This window comes from Pagrus major, chromosome 6 (assembly GCF_040436345.1).
Source record: "Pagrus major chromosome 6, Pma_NU_1.0".
Taxonomy (NCBI): domain Eukaryota; kingdom Metazoa; phylum Chordata; class Actinopteri; order Spariformes; family Sparidae; genus Pagrus; species Pagrus major.
This window is the reverse complement of record NC_133220.1, coordinates 37,500,274-37,517,499: the sequence shown is the minus strand read 5'-3', so window position 1 is coordinate 37,517,499 and position 17,226 is coordinate 37,500,274. Positions and strand designations below refer to the sequence as shown.

The 17,226-nt window shown below is 41.0% G+C and overlaps 1 protein-coding gene across 1 annotated transcript in view; it reads left to right on the top strand.

The window, feature by feature from the left end:
- LOC140997980 (dihydropyridine-sensitive L-type skeletal muscle calcium channel subunit alpha-1-like) overlaps positions 1–17,226 on the top strand; it is a 238,979-nt gene that overhangs the window by 125,768 nt on the left and 95,985 nt on the right. The window contains exons 26-27 of the mRNA XM_073468075.1: positions 11,639–11,797; positions 12,717–12,827. Of these exons, the coding sequence (XP_073324176.1) occupies positions 11,639–11,797; positions 12,717–12,827 (270 nt within the window). The remainder of the gene's footprint in view (positions 1–11,638; positions 11,798–12,716; positions 12,828–17,226) is intronic.

Here is a 17,226-nt window from a genome sequence, read left to right as displayed (position 1 = left end):
TCCATGATTATTTCAAGATTTGTATTATCTAATTGATTTATATTAACATGTTTTTAATTTATTGAATACTATCAACATGGAAGACCTCTATATGTGGGCGGTGCCCCTGCGCCTCGCATTAACAAGCCACCATTGCCCACAGCATAACACTACAGCACCATGTTAGACAGTAGGTATGGTGTTCTTGGGGTTAAAGGCCTCATCTTCTCTCCTCCAAACATGTTTTGCTGGTCATTGTGACCAAACAAATCAGCATCTGGAGCAAGGGCTTCTTTCTTGCATGGCAGCCCCTCAGCTCATGTTGATGTAAAACACACCTGACTGTGGACACTGACACCTGTCTTCCAGCAGCTTCTAATTCAGTGCAGACTTGCTTTTTGGTGGTTTTTGGTTGACTCTTGACCATCAGACCAGTTTTCTCTCAGCAGCAGGTGATAGTTTGTGTTTTCTGATCGTGGCAGTGACACAACTGTGCCATACACTTTATACTTACAAATAGTTGTTTGTACATTTGATCTTGGGACCTGTAACTGCTTTGAAATGGCTCCAAGTGACTTTCCTAACTTGTTCAAATCAATAATGTGCTCTTTCAGATCAATGTTGAGCTCCTTAGACTTTCAAATTGTAGTGTTTGTGGATAAGTCTAATAGGTGATTCAAACAAGCCCTATTAAAATGGGCCCAGAAAAGTCACCAGCCACTCAGAAGACGTTACGAGGCCATGCTACAAGGAAGATTTGATTGACCTCACCTACTGTTATCATTACAATTGATCGTTCAAGGTTCTGTATGTATATTTTTGATCCAGCATATATGGTCACATTATCAGAAGACCTATAATAAATTCATAACTGAACCAAAATTCATGAATGTTTCTGTGACAAAGTAGTTTGTGTTCCACTCATTCATCACAGAAACATGAGAGCTGTAGAAATCATTGGAACGCAAGACTGCCATGATATACATGTTCTTTACAAGTGTATGTAAACTTTGGACCATGACTGTAGGTCATATATTAGTATGAGGGTAATGACAGGGTTGGTCATAAGAATGGTGAGGATGGTAATGTAGTGATAACAATACTATTATTGTAGTTACACATTAGAATTGGAAACAGTTATTATTATTGTTATTATAATTATGATTGTTGTTGTTGTTAATATAATTAATATAAATATTGCTATTTTGTATCATTACTAGTGTTGTTATTGTTATTGTTATTGAGATTGTCATTACAACCACCTCAGCTAATGTATGAATTGATTTTTTTTTTTTAAGGTCTGTCTACTACTGGCTCCCAATTAGCAGTCTGTTATAAATAAAGGCAACTAATAAGTGACAGCAGAGCAAGAATACAGCCGGTCAAAATAATACTGCTGTCTTATGATCTTCACATGTGGTGTTTGTGTATACGTTAACATTACAGTTTACTTAGCTCACTTTTAGTAACACCACACTAACAAGAAAACTGTCACATCACACTAACTGGTATAGTTTGTGTTGTCATTACTTACCCTGAAAATATGTTTCGGCAAACCACCAGTGTTAGATGTTACTTACCAGTCAAAAGAAACGTTGCGAGTTCATCTTTTTTACTCACCCAGAGCTGTCTCCACTGTTGGAAACCCCACCAATATGTACTTTTAGCTTCTTTGTGCATCACTTCTTTTCTCTGCCTCAGATTTGCAGGAGCTGTTGTTTGAGATGATGATAAAAGTTGTTTTTCTGGAGCTTCTGCATCTTTGTGTTTACTAAATAACTAAGTGAGGTTGTAAACTTCTGTGCGGTAGCTCCTCTGGCCGATTCAACTTCTTCATCCTCTCTTGCAGCACACTGGTGGCAACAGTGACTCACTATTGCCTCTCAGGCCAGGAGGTATTATTACAAGAATGGAAGACCTGTCCTGGTTGCTTAGCAGTTGCTTAGCAGTGGGTATCATAATACAATATATAGGCATCAAACGCTTTTTGAATGTTTTAAAATTATGTCCAGATCTTACAAAACACACCTTTCAGGAAAACTTTAGGATTGTGGTTGTTATTGGCAATCGATTCTGAATAACAGGCTATTTCAGATTTTTTGCTCTTCCATTGCCGTTCATATTTTCTACAGAGCAATTTAAGGGATAAGGTGTCATCATTAAGCTAGGGGAGGTTATGTGACTTTAGTTTTCTGGTTTTAAGTGGTGCAATTTGGTCAAGGTTGGATAGGCACTGATCATTATGTGAGTATAATAATATATCAGAATTTGAAGGGGGTATAGTGGAAAGAGGGATCATAAAATGTAACAGTGGGTACGGATGGGGTGCTGGAGTGGAATTTTAAAATTAACAGCTTTATGGTCAGTTACAACAACAACAAATAAAATCAGACACTCAAGAGAGAAACCAGAAGAAATTACCAGGTATAGGGTTTGACTTCTAGAATGAGTGGCATCTGACAGACTGAATGAGGTTAAAAGAGTCTACGAGGTTTAAAAAAGTATGGGTGAGGTGATGGGAGGGAAAACATACATGAATATTTAAAAAAAAACCCTGTCACGGAAGGGCCAGTAATTAAAAAACTTAAACTACAAATAACTTAAGTGTAACAGAGTAGCATTTAAAACCTAACTTATAAAAAGAAAAACACCACCCCCATCTGCCAGAGTACCTGGAAATATGAAAAGGTACAGAATTTGTGGGCCCAGCCTCAATCAGGGGACCAGTGTCCCCTGGTAACAGCCATGTCTCAGTGGTCATAAAAAGAAAAGTTCAGATTATTAGAAACTAGGGCTGTTAAACAATGAAAATGTAAGTAATTAATTATTACTTTGTTATTCCTTATATTTCAAGCTTGAAGTACTCGGGGCATTTTGTGAAGTACCACTCCGGTGTGTTTTGGTATTTTTGATGTTGATGCAGTCTGAAAGATACAGGCAAAAGCAAAGACGGCATATGAAACAAGAACTTTGGGATCTGAACATTTCTATAGGGTTTTTGTTTTCTGTAAAATTGTGAATTCTGTATAACAGCAACAGGCACTACTTCAATTCACTGGCTCTGGTTAAATTGGCAATAGACAAGTTTTCTACTTTAATATACACCGATCAGGTATAACATTATGACCACCTGCCTAATATTGTGAAGGTTCCCCTTGTGCAGCCAAAAAAGCCCTGGCCTGTCAAGACATGGACTTAAGACCTCTGAGGGTGTCCTGTGGTGTCTGGCACCAGGGCGTTTTATAGTGGATCCTCTGGGTCATGTATGTTGGGGGGTGGGGCCTCCATGGATCAGACCTGCTCCAGCACATCTTACAGATGCTCGATCAGATTGGGATCTGGGGAATTTGGAGGCCCGGTCAACACCTTGGGCCCTTTATTGTGTTCCTCGAGCTGTTCCTGAGCAGTGTTTGCGGTGTGTCTGGGCACATTGTCCTGCTGGGGTGCCACTGCCATCGGGTAGTGTTGTTGTGATGAGGGGTTGTACTTGGTCCACAACAGCGTTTGGATGGGTGGTGCGTGTCAAGTGGCATTCACATGAATGCCAGCACCCAAGGTTTCCCAGCAAAAACATAGCTTTGTGATAAGATGATCAATGTTATTTACGTCACCTGAATAATCACTATACAATTTTGTCTGCCACCTGTATCACCCGCGAAAAATAAGGTCGGCTGGCAATCCATTTAGACTTGTAGGATGTAACCCACATTTAGATCTATCTACCGGCAATCTACACCAGTGTGTAAAATAAAATTATGCTCAATATTTCAGGGAATTTGGGCATTAAAAGGAGTTAACCTGCTAATTACTTGCCCAGTGAGCCTAAATAATTGCTGTGAACGTAAACATTTTGGGATAAGAGTTAACTGAAATTCAAAAAGCAAAAAAACAAAATCAGAATGTGTTTGGTACCTGAACTGTAAAATGTACAGACTTTATAGTCAAACATTAATTAATACAAAACCGACCAGACATTCTACAAAACAAAATAAACTCAACTGACAAGAGAATGAACAAAAAGGTTTCTGACGTGTGTTCAGCAACACAAGAGAAATCTGTGTGAAGAAAGACCTAAAACAGACCAGTGCCAGCATTCAATCAACTGAGAGTGAGCAAAATGGGAGAGTTTGAAGTCTCCTTAATCATTATTGTATAACTTAAATCCTCGGTTGAATTTGAGGAAGCAGGATGAGAAGAAAGTAGTGCGTTGTTGCTCCAGTCTGCCTTTGTTGGCATGTTGCTCTATGTCTAGGCCTTTCTCGTTTCATGCACCCTTTGGAAAGGGGGGCAGATTTGCTTGAGTTTCTTCTGCAGCTGGGTCAGGACACAAAGGATATATATATATATATATATATATATATATATATATATATATATATATATATATATATATACATATATATATATATATATATATATATATATATATATATATATATATATATATATACATATATATATATATATATATATACAGTCATGGAAAAAATTATTAGACCACCCTTGTTTTCTTCAATTTCTTGTTCATTTTAATACCTGGTACCACTAAAGGTATAATACAATGAACACGACAAAAAATGCAGCTGATCACATAATACTTTATGTCCTATTTGACATTCTTAAGCTTAATTGTATTCCCAGGGTATATAAGAGGCCATTTCATGTCATAAGCAGCACTGCACATGCAAAGGCTTAGAGTGGTTTCCTGCTTACATTCAAGCCATAGCACAACTCAGAAGTTGTCAGCTCTCACATAATGCCTAAAACAAAAGAATTATGTGAAGCCACAAAGGCAGCCATCTTGGCACTGCTGGAAATTGGCATGAGTGAGAGACAGGTAGCAAAAAAACTAAAGATCTCCAAGACAGCTGTTCATTACAACAAGAAAAAACAAGCCGAACACGGCACTACCAAATTGCTACCTGGCCGCGGCAGGAAACGTCTCTCTACCCCACGAGATGACCGTGCACTCGTCCGTTCCTGTGTCAGGAATCGTCGTCAGACCTCCAGGGACCTTAAAAATGAGTGGGCACTGTCGAGAAATGTGACTTGTTCGGCAAGGACAGTTCGAAACCGACTTGTTGAAGCTGGTCTGAAGTCACACAGAGCACGGAAGAAGCCCTTCATCAACGAAAGGCACAGGAAGGCCCGGTTACTCTTTGCTAGGGATCACAAGGATTGGACTGTTGATGATTGGGCTAAGGTTCTCTTCAGTGATGAATCCAATTTTGAGTTGATGCCCACTCCAGCTAACTTACTGGTTAGGAGGAGGCCTGGAGAAGCCTACAAACCAGACTGTCTTGCCCCTACAGTAAAACATGGGGGTGGATCAGTGATGATCTGGGGTTGTTTCAGTATGAGTGGAACAGGGCAAATGCAATTGTGTGAAGGGCGAATGAACCAGGTCATGTACAGGGCTACTCTTGAAAACAGTCTTCTTCCATCAGCTGGAAAACTCTTTCCTGCCTCGAATGACTGGATTTTCCAACAAGACAATGCCCCTTGCCACACAGCAAGGTCAGTTAAAGCCTGGATGGAGAACCACAACATTCGCACCATGCCTTGGCCTGCTCAATCACCAGATCTGAATCCAGTTGAAAACCTATGGAAAATCATCAAACTCAAAATGGAGAACCACAAGCCCAAAAACAAAGCAAATTTGTTTGAATTTGTGCAACAGGAATGGGCTGCTGTGACAGCAGAACAATGTCAGAAGCTGGTGGAGAGCATGCCAAGACGCATGGCTTCAGTCATCAAAAACAATGGTTACGCAATCAAGTACTAACTCCTGTGTGTATCATGTGTTTAAAGCAAACAGAAAAGAAAACATGGAATGCTTAAAAGCAGTGTTTTTGGCAGTACAGTGCCATAGCTATTGATGTGAGAACTTAAGTGATTTTGGTTACTATCAAGAAAACCATGGAAAATGGCTAGATATCAGCTCTTAAATTAAACTCTTACGAGCTATTTTTGTTGTTATCATTATATTTGTCCAAACAAATGTACCTTTAGTTGAACCAGGCATTAAAATGAACAAGAAATTGAAGAAAACAAGGGTGGTCTAATAATTTTTTCCATGACTGTATATATATATATATACATATATATATAGGCTTTTATTAGCAAGCATGCTCTGAGTCGTTAGCATGCAGCTGAGATCCAGGAAAGGGTTGGTGGCCCTACCTTGTGGGGGTGTGAAGAGAAGAGCAGCAGAGAGAGTCTTGAGAATGTCAGGTGACAGGTGATATCACCAGATGTGACACTTTACTTCTCTCCTCTGTCCCTCAATTATCAAACTATCATTTAACTTAAATCTTATCAAATCATTAACACTGTATGTTACAAGGTGGATGTTCACAGATTCAAAAAAAGTGGTACTCTCAGCTTCATGATGGTATTAAACAGCACATATAAATGAACATGATCTTAAATATTTAGACATGCATGAGTAATAACACTGTGAATTATTGTGTACAGGGCTATGCCTTGTCATCATGTAAGAACATCAACTATAGCCATGTACTGATACATTGTATATTTAAAGCCCAGTATAAATATAATAAAACTGTTCAGAGAATTTTCCTTTCTTCTCTTCTTGGAGGATGAGAAAAAGGCTGCAGTGTGAGTCAACATACAGGCAGGCAGAATAGCATTTACACAGGCCACAGCAATCTGGAATTCCAAGGTGATGTTTCTTTGTTGAGAAGTTCACACTTCCTTGTGACCTCTAAGCAATGTCTGAAAATGTGTTACTGGTGACAGTTTATCAGATGGTAGTGTAGGCTCCATCCTGCAATAAACCACCTTTCTGCCATTTAGACTTTGATTTTCCTGAGAAATGTCTTTGTGGAGCCGGTATTATGACTCTCTGTGTTAAGTCACCAGGCTATGAAGAGGTTTTCTAAGTTTAAATCCAAATTAGCACATTGTTGATCATTCCTACAGATTAAATGATTAATTAATTCACGTTTTGTCCTGTGTTGTCATTTGTGGCTTTGTAGTCGTCTTTGTGACAGCGGTGGCAACAATAATACCACTTGGAAATGCTAGAGGGAAAAAGTTGTCTGTTGTCACGTAAAGTAGTTCATCTAAAGAGTAAAACTCACACCTGATGACGTGCACCCTGAGCCAAACTGTCCCTCAGCTGACTCATGACAACAGCAGGCAGTGAGGGGTTTGGTTGGGCATGCAAGTGCCATTAACAGGAAGCAGATTGTATTGTATTGTATATCGATTTCTTAGTTACAAAAAATACTATGAACAAGAACGTTACTGCTCTTCATGGATAACCTGTCAGCAAAACATTGTCAGATGCCGTTTTTGTGTCTCTTTTCCGTCATTGTATCATCAATGCCCATTTTTGTCATTCTAAGTATAATGTTAAAGATTATAAAATCCTTTCAGTCCCCCGTACAAACTCAAATAATTGTCAGAGTTCGTATTTGCCAATGATGCTACAAACAATGAGAAATGTGTGTGTCTGCGTCTGCGTGTCTCCAAAAATCTCAGTTTCTGCCCATCCAGACATTTACAATGAAAACGAGCTTTCTGGATATCTCAATCTTCGCCGTATTTTCAAAACTCAGTTTTCAGTTTTTGTGTACAAAAGACCAAAACTCAAAGAAAAACCTTTGTTTTGAGAAATACCCATGTGCATGTGGACAGGGCATACAAGTGAGCCCCTAAGAAGCAGAATTATGTTTTTTTATTCACAGTTTTCTTATCCTTGAACCCTGATAAGATCACACTAAAACGGTGGAGGCTGGAGTGATGGCAGCAAGCTTGCCAGCAGCAGCAGCCCTGTGTTGCAGCATTTGAGTAGGAGTGGAAATGAGTGAGGAGGGGGCCATATTTAAATGGACCACCTTGTGGTGAGCAAGGCTGTGATTGGTGTATGACTGATTAACTAACTATAGCTTAAAAAAAAATGTAATGGGATAAAAGTGTAATATTTGCCACTGAGATGTAATGGGATAGAAAAGTATGGTTTAGCTTTAAAGAGTTTCTATGCTGTATATGTTTTTTGTGAGAGAAGCGCCATCTCATGGTGACACCCTGCAATTGAATGAATGGGTGCAGTTGGTTGGCAGCTGAAAGGCAGTTGGATGGGAGCGGAAAATGAGGCGACTGTAACTGTACAGTACATAGTGTTGAACATCATACATGCAAAGAAAGAGGCACCATAGACCAGCCTGGTAGCACTTGGTACTTGGTAGGCAGAAAAAGAAGACAGAATGAGCATGCTTATTTGTAACTTTTTTCCCACCAAGATGTGATTCTTGTACATGGAGAAATAGAAAGCTGAAGGATGAGGAGACACCGGCTGGTGAAGGACTGGATGATGTGAGGAGACCGGTTGATGATGAGTTGATGGAGGAGGGTGAATTAAAGGGAGGGGTGGCTAACTGCATGCTACATTTTTCCAGTGAGGGTTTCTGGGCTTGGCCAAAGCTACTGCTGCAGTTTCATGGCCGATAGCTAGTTGGAATTGAGGGGACCCAGGTGATTCTGATTGGGTTTGCCAGGTAGTTGTCTAGTGGTGGGTGTGATATACTGTATTACAGTGACTGGTAAAGGGGTGTGAACTGCCCCCAGCAAAGGAGTTGAACCATCTCTTGGTCTCGATCATGAGTGTTGGGAAAGTGGAGTGTGAGATGGACAGCGGTTTGGGGCCATGTAGCTAACCTCCTGTCAGTGGATGGGACTGCTAGCCACCAGCCAGCTAGCATCCCATTAGCTCCAGGGCCTGCTAACCCCCAGCCAAAGACTTTTCTTGAGCTGACGGGCGCAAGAATGTTAACACCTCCGACAGGCCCCAAGTGTCTCCTTTTCAGGGGACCCGCCTAGCCTACAAGGTGCCTCCCTCAAGAAAGCAAGGCTCCCAACCACCTCCAGACTCCCTGACATCCATCTCCCTGGTCTATTTGTCTTCGCTGCTGCCCAGCTGCTCATCTTCAACGCTGCCCATCACACCAAATCCAAGCCCTCCCAGCACCCCAGTTCTGGTGTTGGGGGTCTGGGCCGACGCCACTCAAGTTCCTGCGTCGGGGATCCCAGCCAATGCCACTCCAGTTTTGGCGTTGGAGGTCCCGGCCAACACCACATCAAGCTCTGGTTCCCAGTTGGTGACCTGACTGACATCCTCCAGCGTTTCTCCGTCGACTGGGCGGCTGACATCCCCCAGTGTTTTACCATCAGTTCGGCGGACATCCTCCAGTGGTTCTCGGTCGGGGGTCTGGCCAACATTCTCCATTCACACACTCTCACACTGTGTGCCATGACAGTTTTGTTTTGTCTTGTTTTTGTTTCCCTGTTGTGTTTTTCCCTACCTGTTTCCCCCCGTCCTTTTTCCCTCACCTGCTCCTTCCAAGTGTGTGTGTGCTCGTGGGCGAGGCTTGCTGGTTCCTGATACAGCTGAGCACCTGTAATTTATCAGCTTATCACCCTGATCTCTCCACCACTCCAGTTGCCAGAATGTTCCATTTTATCCAGTGACTCTCAGCGCTCACCTAAGTATAGTATCTTGTGTTGTTGTTCTCCTGTGTGACTTTTTCAAGTCTTAGTTGACACTATTATCTGCTTGGCTCATGTGCAGATACCTCCGGTGTCTCTCTGCTCAGCAATCATCTCCATTGTCTTCACCTGCTCATCTGTGTGTCCTGCACCTACACGGAATCCCAGTGAGATCATTCTTGTCTCTACCAGCTCACCTGCCTGTTTATCAGTCCTACATCCCTGTTTGACTTATCATGTTCCAAAACAATCCATTGCTGTTGAATAAAATGCAGGCTTATGCAGCTGGATTCAAGCCATTTGAAGCCACCTGTGGCTGATTCAAGAAAGTTTGCTGCCTTTTTATTTTGCTCCACCTGAATAGCTGCTGTTTAATTGAGATGGGGATACAGCCAATTTCCAAAGCATTCACAAATTTTGGTACAGTTAATTAAATTGAGAGTCTATGGAGAAATTGAAGCACTTGACAACAGAAGGGAGAGGTGTCATGTCTCTTGTTGGTTCTTGCAGTGTCCAGCCAAGGCAAATCTTGACTGCTGCTGATGCTCCTGATGGGCTAGATTGAACAGGACGGATAGGTGAAATCAAGAGATTATGATCTTAGCCAGTTAAATGAAGCGGTGTGACCTGGTGCATTGATGACAGTGGCAGTCCACATCAGTGAATATATATTCTTTAATGGGAAACAACACGTTATGTGTTGTCTGATAGAGCGTAGTTGATGTGAAATTCATCAGAACTGAAGGCAGAACTTGCCTTAAGGAAACAGGGGCCCCTCGAAGTATATCCACTCCTTGCCTTACTATTACAAGAGCCACTGGGTCTCCATCCAACTGAAGACGAAGAGCTGCTTACTGTAAGGGGATATTTTGTTCCGACCTGTCATCCAGATGTGCGAAGGTCTCCAGGGTGTGATGACTTGCATTCAATTTCGAGAGGACATCATCTGTGTGACCTGGACATTTAAGGTACAGGATGTGGGCTGTAGTATTGATATGGTAAGAATTTGTATCAGATGTCTTGACTTATCAATTTCCCAGTGTAATTCAAGTTTAAACTTTGTGAAAAGGCTTGGGACAGTAACACAATATGACCTTTTTAATTTTTTTCAATATGTGTGGCCTTGTCTTGGCTTTATTCATAGGAGGCAAAGAGAGACAGGAAATGAGGTGATAGAGAGAGGGAGGAATTAACTTTTTTTTAACCTTTATTTATTCAGGGAGGGTTCACTGAGAGCAAATCTCACTTACAGGAATGCCCTGATCACATTCACACAGTTACACATTCACACCTGAAAGCTGCTCAGTACAACCACAATCTACTCACCACTGCATTTCTCAAGTGGAGCAGTTGGGGTTAAGGGCCTTGCTCATGGGCACGAAAGTGGTGATAATGAGGGAGGGGCAAGCACTGCCTTTCACTTTCCCCACCCAGATCTATGAACCGATGACCCTCCGGTCACAAGCTTGCTTCTCTAACCTTTTGGCCACCACTGCCTCATACAGCATTCGAACACTGGGCTGCTGCAGCAAGGACACAGCCTTTGTACATGGAGTGCACGCTCTACCAACTGAGCGACTGGGGCGACCCCATATGACCTTTTTCATGTTTGGTTAACAATGCAACAGCTGTTTTCACTTTGTGTTTTCACTTTGTGTGTGTTTTTGTCATTGAATAGCACCACAACCGTGTAAGATGCAGTCATGCACTTTATAGGCATGTAGTTGAGATAAAAAATTAAGGTTAAGTTTGAAGATGGGTGTGGTCTCATATTATAATGTAGTAATCACTACTGAGTAGTCATGGGTGAACATGTTGACAGGCGTTGCGGCTGTTGTGATCCCATTGCAAGATGGTACCTCATTAAAAAATTTGAAAAGGTGAGTGAAAAATGTTCAGTTTGTTCTGAGCAATATAGAGAAGTGTTTTTATTTATGTTTCACATTTGGAATCATAAAAGGCCATGTCAAGCATCCATGTTTTAATGATATGCTTTGCTCTTACTGAAGTCCTGTCCCAATCTTTAAATACTTTGTTAGTGATAGAGGCATCAAAAATACATCATGTTGATCAAAATCCTGATTTATCATGTTAACTTTGTCTAAACCCTGCAACTACATTTGCATCTTCTTTTTATCTCCCTCAGCGCCAGTGTGTGCAGTATGCTCTTAAGGCCCGTCCATTGCGATGTTATATTCCCAAGAATCCCTACCAGTATCAGGTGTGGTACATCGTCACCTCCTGCTACTTTGAGTACCTTATGTTCCTCCTTATTATGCTCAACACCATGTGCCTGGGAATGCAGGTATGAATACAAAATGTGATACATACATACAGCACACTGTCTATCAATCTGTCTGTCTTGTGGCCAGATACAAAAATTGTGATGTGCCAAAATATTCAGCATGTTGCTCATAGAGTAAGACAGTAGAGAACCTTCCGTAAGTATAGGGTTTTCATGCTGTCCTGTCTTTTTTAATCACTGACTGAAAATCACTTATAAAATATAATTTACCACGATACAGAACAATGGGCAGGCACAGTACGCCACCCAGGGACCAATAGGGATGAAGAATGAACCTAATATACATGTCTTGATATTGGGGGAAACCAGAGCACCTGGAGGAAATCCACACAAGCATGGGGTGAAAGCGACAGCGCTAACAACTCCACTGTGCTCCTGTAACAAGATGTGATAATTTGCCAACCCTTTTTGACATATACACAATTGAAAACAATAAAACGACAATATATTACATGTTTCACTAAATCAACTTCATTGAATTTTGTAAATATATATTTGCTCTGGTTTGATGCCAGCAACATGTTTCAAATAAGTTGGGAGAGCTGCGACAAGACTGGGAAAGTTGTGGAATGCTCAAAAAACACGTGATTGGAATATTCCCCAGGCTAACAGGTTCATCAGTAATAGGTGATAGTTATGATTGGGTATGACATTTCGTCCTCAAAAGGCTCAATATTTCAGAAATTGGGTGAAGTTCACTATTTGTGAAACACATGATAGAAGAAAGGATATTACTACATGGGCTTGGGAACACTTCGTATAGTCGGTGTCAGCAAATAATGTGTTTGCCAATGATTGCATTCTGTTTTGCTTCCCCATGTTTTACAGTGTCGGAACTTTTTTGGAATCAGGGCTGAACCATCTCCCTGTCTCATTTTGAATTTATGTAACTCTCAATCTGTGCCTCTTTTCCACTCAGCACTGCAACCAGTCAGACCATGTTACTCACCTGTCTGACATGCTGAATGTGATTTTCACTGTGCTATTCACTGTGGAGATGATCCTTAAACTCATGGCCTTCAAAGCTAAGGTTAGTCAATATGTAGTGTATTATTACATTTTACAGATAAAACATGTAAGGGCTGACTGTGATTCAGTCATAGTAAATTTACCATAACAGCTCAACTTTCATTTGGAGAAGCTTTCTGTGATACAAATTTACAGTATGATAAAGAACAAATGCGTGTACCTCTTTTTGCATAAAAGTAGGCTAAAAGTGTGCTCATAATCAATGCAGTTCTTCTACCACACTGTGTGTATGTTGGCCTGCCCATTGTCATTGTGATTGTCCTTTTTTCTTGGTTGTCAAGCTAAAGGAAGGTGATTATTAGCCATTCACTTACAGAGTTTAGAGTGTGGCAGACTGTAGCATTAGAATCTGTTGCAGAAGAGATACTTGACTTTGGTCAAAAGAGTATTTAACAACCTCACAAGAGAAAGATAGGAAACAATGGACACAGAGCAGATCCAGGTTGATGTTCCTGTTGCCAAGCTACCTTCAGACGCCACTGAACAGCCTGTACAGGACACACTCAGGCTGTGTTAGTAAGCCAAATCCCAGATGCAGAGATTTATTTACTTGTCAGCTTAATAGGCATAGGCACATTAGAATTTTCAGAGCCCAAGCACTGAACGCAGGGGACCTTAATTTCCCTTTTTTGTCTGGGGGGCTAAACATGTTCAGAAACTCAAGAAAGTTTGCAAACTTGTTAAACTCTATGTAAATTTACATCTGATATGGGTCTTGGGCACGGGTGTGGCAAACTGGCTCAGTAGTGGCCACTACAAAATTTTACCTTTAATACGTTTGCAGCCTATTAACTTACAAGTATGAAAATTGGTAAGCATATGTAACACATCCAGATGTACCAAAGTGTCTCTTGGGTTGACACGCTACGGTGCACAGGAAGTCACCATTTTGAATGTTGTCTGAATTTTGGAAATTCACATATCCCATATCTTAACTAACTTTTAGTAGGGGAATAATTTGATTAACCTAAAACTTGGTGAGTGTAATCTAAAGACCTTTATGATGCTAAATTGCAAAGCTATTGAGCGTTCATCTTAGGATGTGATGGGCAATGAAAATTTGATGCGTCACCGTAAAACAGGAAATAGTTGTAACTCGAATATACATTGTGCAATCTGTCTTGGTCCAGGCCATCTACAAGGCATCTAAATGCCAATATTAAGTCACACAGTCATGTGCCACCTAGTGGCAACAGGAAGTTAGAGCCCCCCAAGCACGGATTAACCACTGGGCCGATGTGGATGGTGCCAGGGGGCCTCCAAAACCCCATCAACTGTGGCCTAATCCTGTGTTTGCTTTTGGTTTTGAATTAAATAAAATTCATTAACTGAGTGTGGGAATATGTGATGAAATGTAAATAAATGAACGCAAAATGACTTTATTTGCAAAAAAGAAAAAATTCTAATTGGTTTGCTGGCTATGTCTGTATCGTGATGATGACGTTGAGTCAGATGACCATGGGAATTGGAAAAAGCCAAGACTGGTTGTAGACTACATTAGCAGAAACATACAATATAAAGTTAAAGGAGAAAAGGATAACAGAGAAATTACGAAGGGGAAAAAAAATGTGTCTGCCATTCCAACATTTTTCAAAGCTCGGCTCTCTGGCAAAGAGCCAAAGCTGTCCGCGAAGATGAAAATGCATCTCTTGAACCCAACTCTGAACCAGATAGCAGAGACCCACTGGTGGGTAGGCTACCAGTTTGTCAGCCCTATGTATCTTTTGCTTTTTACCTAACTATTTCAAACACACTTTTAGCTAACTATTCAGGCCAGGCACCGGGACAAAGTAGTCATTTTTCTTTACTCAGAAACAGCTGCCAAATTGCCAGCAGACTCCTGTATAGAGCAGATAGATTTCTCTTGATACACCTAATGCCGTCATATGGGTTAATTTCGGCTGTATTAGACTTGGTGATTGTTAGAACAGTGAAAATACGAGCAAGGAGGTTTCTGAGTTTTATTTTGTTTCTGTCTGGTTTCAATTAAGTGTGTTTCATTTAGAGACGTGCATCAACAACAGAGAGATCAGTTGAAAATGTCAGAAAGTAAGTAAGTGGCAAGCAGTGTTGAATTGGAGAAGCATGGAAGCCGTAAGAGTGACATTTAATTAATCATTGACTAAATCAAATCAAATCGTATTTATATAGCCCAAAATCACAATCACATTGCCTCAATGGGCTTTACAGTCTGTACAGTGAACGACATCCTCTGTCCTTAGACCCTCGATTCGAGTGAGGAAAAACTTGCCATGTTGTTGGAAAAAAAAGACCCTTTTAACAGGGAAAAAAAAAAGACAATGGAAGAAACCTCAGGAAGAGCCACAGAGGAGGGATCCCTCTCCCAGGACAGACAGACATGCAATATATGTCACATGTACAGAAAAGAACAACAAATCACAGTTTACAAGTTGCATTGACAGAATATGTGATACAAATTATAATATATGTAAAGTATGTGGATGCAGGAGACAACTGAGCAGGACGAGGCATCGCCAAGTGGTGCCCGAGCCACACAACCTCCTGTCCACCGTGGTGACCTGGAAGAGGGCAGGCCACACAGGATAATTAGTAATAGATAGAGAGATCAGAGTGAAGAGGCATCACAATTTACAGGAATACAGATATAAGGAGATAGTGAAACAAAGGAGAGCAATGATCCAGCAGAGCTCAGGGTGTGACAATCCAGATCCGACAGATTTGAGTTTAGATTTAAAGGCGTCAATAGAGCTAGATTGTCTGATGTCAGCTGGGAGGTTATTCCAGAGAAAGGGGGCCCGATAGGAGAAAGCCCGGCAGCCAGCTGACTTCTTCATAACCCTGGGAACCACCAGGAGCCATGAATTTTGAGAGCATAATGCACAAGTTGGAGTATACGGAATAAGATCTGACATGTACGACGGTGCAAGGCCGTGTACAGTTTTGTATGTCATCAGCAGAACCTTAAAGTCTGATCTTATATGTATTGGGAGCCAGTGCAGTGAGGCTAGGATTGGTGTAATATGATCACATTTTCTTGTACGTGTTAAGACTCTAGCTGCAGCATTTTGAACCACCTGAAGACTTTTAGTGGTCTCACACGGAAGACCTGAAAATAAGGCACTGCAAATCCAGCCTAGACAAAACAAAGGCATGAATCAGGATCTCTGTCAGCCGTGGACAGGAAGGACCTAATTTTAGCTATATTGCGCAGGTGGTAAAAAGCGATCTTGGTAATTTCTTTGATGTGCTGATCAAAAGAGAGGGTAGAATCAAAAGTAACACCTAAATTCTTAACAGTTGAACTTTGAGAAATAACAATTGTCGAGAGTTTCAGTTACGTGATCAAAGTCGTGTCTCTGTTGAGTGGGGGCAATGACCAGCATCTCAGTTTTATCCGAATTTAGGAGCAGGAAGTTTTCTGACATCCATTTCTTCACTGCACACAGGCAGGTCTCCAATTTCGTGATTTGAGATTTATCATCAGCTTTTATGGGCACATACAGCTGAGTGTCGTCCGCATAGCAGTGGAAATGTATTCCATAACTCCGAAAAATTTCGCAGAGAGGTGAAATACATAAAGAGAAGAGCAAAGGGCCCAGAACAGAGCCCTAGGGAACTCCATACTTCACATCAGTAAATATTGATGTAGTACTATTGTAAGAAACACATTGTGTTCTTTCGGACAGGTAAGATTTTAGCCAAGCTAGAGCCAGGCCAGAGATGCCAAATTGACTTTCAAGTCGGTCTAACAATATGCCATGATCTACAGTATGGTATCAAATGCAGCGCTGAGATCCAGTAACAGAAGCACTGAGGTAGAGTTTGAGTCTAAAATAAGTAGGATGTCATTTACCAGTTTAGTAAGGGCAATTTCAGTGGAGTGACCGGCTCTGAAAGCCGATTGAAAAGGTTTCAGGAGATTATTATTAAGTAGGTAGCCTGAAAGTTGCTAGGACACAACTCTTTCTAAGATTTTAGAGAAGAAGGGAAGGTTTGTCTACTGGTCTATAATTATTTAGAGATCCTGGGTCGAGGTGTGGTTTCTTAAGTAGAGGCTTAACCACAGCAAACTTAAAACTAGCAGGGACAACACCAGTCATGAGTGATAAGTTAACAATATTTAACATTGTAGGTCCCAGTGCTGGCCATAGATCCTTAAACAGTTTTGCCAGAAGGGGGTCCAGGATGCAGGTAGTTGGTTTTGAGGATGAAACAATTTTAGACAATATCTCAAGGGAGATATTTTCAAAAGTGTTAAGAGCTGATACTAACTGAGAATCAGCAGAAAGGCTGTTTTATAAATCAACTTTGACGAGGAAGCCAGAGATGATGAATTAATTTTGGCTCTAATCTCATCATTTTTTTGCAAAAGAAATCTAAGAAATCATTTGCATTAAAGGATGTACAGCTCACAGACT